At 52.0% G+C, this 6,638-nt stretch overlaps 1 protein-coding gene across 5 annotated transcripts in view; it reads right to left on the reverse strand.

Moving 5' to 3' along the window:
- Positions 1–6,638, reverse strand: part of Ndst1 (N-deacetylase and N-sulfotransferase 1) — a 54,777-nt gene that overhangs the window by 23,770 nt on the left and 24,369 nt on the right. For all 5 annotated transcript variants that reach the window (XM_010627185.3, XM_033766587.1, XM_033766590.1 and 2 more), the window contains one exon: positions 23–908. In XM_010627185.3, coding sequence (XP_010625487.1) covers positions 23–535 — 513 coding nt within the window. In that variant the 5' untranslated portion in view covers positions 536–908. The remainder of the gene's footprint in view (positions 1–22; positions 909–6,638) is intronic.

Below are 6,638 nucleotides of genomic sequence, written 5' to 3' on the forward strand. Positions count from 1 at the left end.
CATGCTATGGCTTCCTGCATACCTTGAAGAAGCCGATGATGCCCACACCGTAGGCCACACAGTACTTGTCCAGCAGCTCACGGTTCCAGGCGTCCAGGTTGACGTACTTCAGGATGTTCTCGTAGATGATGAGGGCGAAGCGGCCCCGGCCCTTGTCGGTGAGGGTGGGCATGTCCCCCTTGCCCGGCGCGATCTCCGTGCGGTACTTGAAGCGGCTGGACTCCAGGATAGCCACTACCTCCTGGCCCAGCTGCGAGTAGAGGCTCTCCACGAACACCAGGACCAGCGGGTCTGTGCGGGAAGGGGTGACCACCTGCACGGGCTTCAGCGGCAGCAGGCGGCTGGGGGCCACAGGCGGCGGGTCCCCACAGTCGGACTCAGGGGCATCCACTGAAGGCTCCAGGCCCCGCTTCCAGCCATACAGGTAGTAGGCGGAGACGAAAACACTGAACAGGCAGAAGACGAACAGCAGAAACAGGACAGCCTGTGGGGACACATGCCGACACAGCCTCCGGAGGCATGCCAGGGCAGGCATCCTGGCCCCCGAGACCTCAGCCACCGGAGGCCTGGCCTGCCCTGGCCTCCCCAAGGCCCCACACAGGAGACTCGAGAGTTGTCCACTGACCAAGAAATTCACAGAGGCTTAGGAAGCGAAGCCCTCAGGGGGCAGTGGGCGTGGAGGATCTGCCCCGGCCTTCCTCCCTGCCAGGGGCGCAGTCTGCAGGCTGGCCTTGCTCCTTCCTTCCTCTGCGCCCCTTTATGTCACCATGGCAAACCCCCACGTGATCCTGCGCAGAGCAGAAGTGCCCCAGGGCGTCAGGGCCTCCTGGGGGGGTGGGGCAGCAGGCCAGAGGACACAGGGCCAGTCCAAGGGTGCCGCATGCCACTCACACAGGAGGGCCACAGGGCTGTGAAGAGAACAGCAGAGTCAGTGTGGGCTTCAGGGACAGCTGACAGCAGAAATACAGCAGGCTCGCCTGAGTTCAAGGACTGACACCCAACCTCATGGCGCTGTGCTAAGGCAACCAAGTTCTTCAATCTCTCTGAACCTCAGTTTCAGCATGAAATAGGGCAGATAGTAAATAGTGCCCACCTCACATGGGGCTACAGGATCAAGACCAACAATAAGTATAAATCTCTTGGAGCAGTACCTAATGAGCAGTATCTACAATCGTGTTTCTCATTTTCCACTATTGTCAGAGACCAAGATCAGGCCAAGAAAAATCCAGAAGCAAGAAAGGTAAAGTAAGATACTAAACAATGGTGAGGGCTAGGAGCAAGAGGTAGAATTTTAAATCAAGAGCAACACCACACCGATCTTCCCTGCCCACTACTCTCTCTGAATGACCCCAACAGCCCCATCCCACAGAGGAAAAGAGTGAGTCTCAAGCAGAAGCAGCCAGGGCAGAACCCCAGCTCAGGGATTTGAGGCACCCATGCCTGGCCTGCTGCACCTTTCCTGCACTGAGCACTTGTCTGTATCCCTGCATGGGGCTGTGGCTGAGGGTTACCTGAGAAAATGAGCATAAGGAAACGGGTACAAGAAATACTCAGAAATGGCTACTGCCACCACTTATCCAGATGCAGCCATACGGCTCCCACCCCTGAGGCACATCCCACAAGGTACACACAGTAACCAGACACCGGGCCACCAAACCCCTCATAAGGATTCCGAGCTGCCAAGGGACAGGCGAGGAGGCTCCCAACACCGGGCCTCTGTCCACTGAGGCAGTCAGAACTCTGGGTTCCAGCATCCTCCAGCAGCCTGTACCCCATGCCCAGACCATGCCCCTGCACCTCAGTGGAAAGTTAACTGACTGTGTTAACTTCCCCAACAACAACCCCGAATACAGTCAAACAGGAGTTGAAGCCACAGTGTGAGATTTCCCAGCAATCCAATGGGCAGAGTTCTGGCACAGCGCTGCTGAGAGCTAGCAGGAGAGTTCCCCACACCAGGACAGAAAGAGCACGAATACAGCACGTGGCCTTGGAGACGCTATCTGTGACATCCCTCCCAGCCCCAAGACTGTATGACAGCGTGCTAGACACCCAACAGGTGCACTTCTAGGAGTTTATACTAGAAATAGTCACTGCAAAGATATCCCCCACAGCAATATGAGCCCCAGTGCAGTTTATAGTAACAAGCGCCCAACAAGGGGAGAACTGCCTTGAGAAATTATCATGTAAGTATATGATGCAATCCTGGGTAGTCTGGGTAGCCATTCAGTTATGTTGCAAAGAGACATTTACTGACATTCACCACATATATTGTTGAAGTGGAAAACATTTATAAAACAGTCTGTATGTATGGTCATATTTTTGTTAAATATTTTTATACACAGTCTAAAAACTATTACTAAATACGAAAAAGAAAATAAAAACTGTTAAAAGTGATTATCTCTGGGAGATTTTCATTTTCTGCTTTTTGCTTATGAAATGAAGGGAGTTGTACAGTGGGTTTGGTCCTGGCTGCGCCATGACATGGCTGGCTGTGCGCCGGCCGAGCACACCCTCTTCGGCTCTCGGCTTCCTGTTCCAGTGGACTTGGCTAGATGGTCTCTGGGGTCATTTACCGCAGATGTCTACACTGCAGTCCTCACTACGTGCCAGCACCCTGGGACAGCAGAGGCAGCAGACAGCAGGCATCTATAACGCAAGGGGGATGCGTGCAGCAGGTGGGGAGGGGCACTGAAAGAAGTGAGTGGCACCTGAGCTCAGCAGGGGGAGGGCTGACCAGGGGTGGACAGAACGGCACATACCACGGCCCAAAGATAAGGAGCACTTCCAGGGACTCCCCGCACTCTAGGTGCGAGCAAGGCGAGGAAGGGCAGGTATCCTGACAGAGGTACAGCTGGAATGACTGTTCCTGTTTATGCCCAGCAGGCATGCAGGGTGTCCTATTTACCACTGACAGGGGCTGCCTGAGGCCACATCCAAGCCCCACCCACTGACCTAGGGCCAAGATGGAAGTACAGTGGGGGGTAGGGAGGCCCATGGTGCCCCGCCCACGCTGGAGGAGGAGCCCCTGAATGCTGTAGTCACTGGCCCTCTGTCTCACATTAACAGCCTTTCAGCACGGAAATGATGCAATCCAGACAGTCCCAGGCATCTGAGGGTCGGAGATCTGAGGGTGGGAGTCTGATGTTTTCAGATATTAAAAAATGCACAGTAAAACATGCACATGGCTGCCAGACACTGGGGCTGGAAAGATGAAGAGGCAGAGCCCAGGGGATGCTGAGGACAGTGACCCTACTCTACATGATACTCAAATGGTGGGTGTGTGTCATTAAACAAATGACAAACCCAGTGCACACGAAATAGCGAGGGAGCCCGGCTGTAAACTAGGGGCTCTGCGTGATAATGATGCACCCATGCAGCTTTGTCCACAGTGGGGAGGGACACGCGGGTGGTGACATTGGGGGGGTTCACATATATAATATAGGAAATCTCTGAATTTTTGTTATTCTGTGTCCCTAAAACTATTTTTAAAAATTAACTCTAATACATGTATGTGTGTGTACATATATAAATACACACACACACACACACACAATCAAGGAATCCAGACTCTATCCCCCACACCTAGGCATGACAGACTGGACCAGAAGTCCTACAGCAGGGATGGCGAACCTTTTAGAGACCGAGTGCCCAAACTACAATCCCAAACTCACTTATTTATTGAAAAGTGCCAACACTGCAATTCAACCTGAATACTGAGGTTTGAGTTTAGAATAAAACAACTCAACCATTGACATCTTTTTTCTTAAAAGGAAAACAATACCCATGCCATAGGTTGGCCACCACTGGCCTAGAGTAACGGAGACTACGTGCTATCCAGCAGCTCAGTAATCTTGGGCAAAGTACTTAATTTCTCGATGACTCAGTTTCCCACTTTGTAAACTGGGGCAATTTTACACACTTCCCAAGGTTGTGGAAGTTGAATGGGCTGTGGTATAAGACGCTCCACCACACACCTGGCACACGCACTGAGGAGCTGTCTGCTGCTGTCCTCACGCAGCCCTGTTGCCTATTTTATGTACTCCCAATACTTCTCAATAGGGACAGTAACTTCTCTCACAACACATTCTGGAGCTCATCTCTCTGGAATTGGGCAGGGGTGAGCACGCTGATTTCAGGGAGGGAGAGTGGGGGCTGGGGTGAGGGAGAGGCTGCGCTGCTGGCTCCTCTAGCCACACATCTGAAGAATCCCATCTCTGGAGGAGGCCCAGGCCTTCCCTGGGGACTGGGATAAGGCCTCAGCAAAACTGAGGCCAGAGAGAGAGTGAAACAGCCCCAGCCTCCAGAGAAAGCCAATATGCTGGTAAGGGAGAGTCACTGCTTTGAAAACAAAATGCTGACCACCCAGCTTGCTGGCTCGGGAGCCTCTGTGCAGCTTCCCTGCCACCCACTCCGAGGCCCACCACCAGCCACTCAAGCCTTACTGTTCCGCCTGCATTCCAGAGCTCCTGTGGCTCAAGGGGTAAAGAACTGGAGGCTTCCAAGCTCCCAGGACCCACCATGACTGCTGGAGCTGGGGCCTCAGTGCCCCTTACTGCCCGGCCTGTGCTGATGTCATCATCACCAACCCTTTCTGTAATCTGCAGCCTCGCCCAGCCCATCAACCATCATGGCCAAGTATCTAGGCCCTTGCTAGTGGAGTTCCCACTGCCAAGAACGCCTCCCCAAGCCCCTGGGACACCTACTCATCCTTCCCCATCTCAGACCCATTGTGCTCACCTCTCTGAAGTCAGGTCCAGTCACCACTCCTCCTGCCCCCAAGGCCCAGTCCTTGGGCTCCCACCCACCCACCTTACAGTGCAGAGGCTGTGAACCAGGCCCTTTGGGCAGATGTGTGCACGTTGGCTTGTACAGCACTCTTCTCTAATCAGGTTAGTTAGCAATGCATTAAAATCAGGAGATTTCACATCAAAGTCAGAACTTCTAACTTCTCTTTAGAAGGGGTATGGTCTAGGGATACAGGGCTCAAATCCCTGCCAGACCCACAGCAGAGCTGCATGGCCACATGCTGTCCAGCCGATGGTCACCACCTCCCTCATGAGCTTCCTGCCCAGAGCCAAGCACACCTGAACCTCTGCCTCCACGTAGCTGCCTCCCAAGGCCTGAAAACCCTCAGGGCAGGACCGGGACTTACCAGCTCCACACTGCGGTCAAACAAACCCCACCCTGCACAGGTCCTCAGCAAACACAGGTTTGCTTTCTTCCTTTGCCCCAGCCTTGGGTGCGCCCTAAGGGCAGCGACCAAGTCTAAGTTATGGTGGGAGCTCTCACTTTCCCAAAAGCCAGGCTTTTACAGAGGACTTGAGATACCAGTGACTGAGTAGCTGCCAGTATTTCCAACTTACAGATGAGAAGAAGGCTCTGAGTAAAGAGCCACAGGAAACCAGTGTGTGCGTGTGTGTGTGTGTGTGTGTGTGTGTGTGTGTGTGTGTGTGTGTGTGTGTGTGTGTGAGAGAGAGAGAGAGAGACTGGGGATCAAACCCAGGGCCTTCACACTGAGCTACATACCCAATCCTTTTTATTTTTTATAATATGTATATATTTTTTGGTACTGGGGATCGAACTCGGGTCCTTGCACTTGCAAGGCAGGTGGTGGAACCACTGAGCTAAATCCCTGGCCCCTTTTTTGTTTTTTATTTTGAGACAGGGTCTCACTGTCATAAAAGTTACCCAGGCTGCGTTCAAATTTTTGATCCTCCTGCCTCAGCTTCCCAGAGTGTTGGGATTACAGGCATGAGCTCCCATGCTTGGCTTTTTAATTTTTTTTTTTTTTTTTTTGAGACAAGGTCTTACTACACAGTTCAGGCCAGCCTTGAACCTGTAATGTAGCCCAAGTTAGCTTCAAGTGTGAGATCCTCTTTCCTCAGCCTCCCAAGGACTAAGATTACAGGTGTGAGCTGCCACATGTGGCAGGAAACCACTAAATACTAATTCAAGTAAGTCTGAGTCTATTCTTTCCTTCCTCCATAAAACCCAGGGGTTTCCATATAATAACAACAAAAATAACATTATAATTACCATCATATTCTTATACCAAACCTTGAGTATTTACTACAAGCCTGACACAGTGCTAAGTACTTGTCATGCCTGATCTTGTTTAATCCTTACAGCTAATACTGTCATTATGCACATTTACAGCTGAGAAAAATAAGACTCAGAGAAGTTAAGTCATTTGCCTAAATTCACACAGCTACTCAGTGGGAGAGCTGAAATTTGAACCCAGAACCTATGAGCGACGCTCCAAAGTCTGCAACAGACCCATGGCTGGGGAGCATGAGGTGGACCTCAGCTGCCAAGGCCTCCAGCTCTCAGTCAGTCTCCTACTTTATTCTCCCAGCCCCTGCCCCAGCTTTCCCTGCCAAGGTGCTGGAGATAATGAATGAGATGCTCTGGTTGTCATGGAAACACCATGGCAACGCTGCACTTTCGGGAAATGCGGCCACTTCTCTAGAGTTGAAAGTCACTCCCTACCCCACCTCTTACCCAAAAGTGCTCTGGTCCCCATAATTCATTCAGGACCGATAACAGAAAGGTCTTCTAGGGCTGGGGATTTGGCTCAGTGGTTGCACTGCCTGCTTCGAAAGTGCAAGGACCTGAGTTCAATCCCCGGTACAAAAAAA

This window comes from Fukomys damarensis, unplaced genomic scaffold (assembly GCF_012274545.1).
Source record: "Fukomys damarensis isolate Sample0158 unplaced genomic scaffold, DMR_v1.0_HiC HiC_scaffold_3, whole genome shotgun sequence".
Lineage (NCBI taxonomy): Eukaryota > Metazoa > Chordata > Mammalia > Rodentia > Bathyergidae > Fukomys > Fukomys damarensis.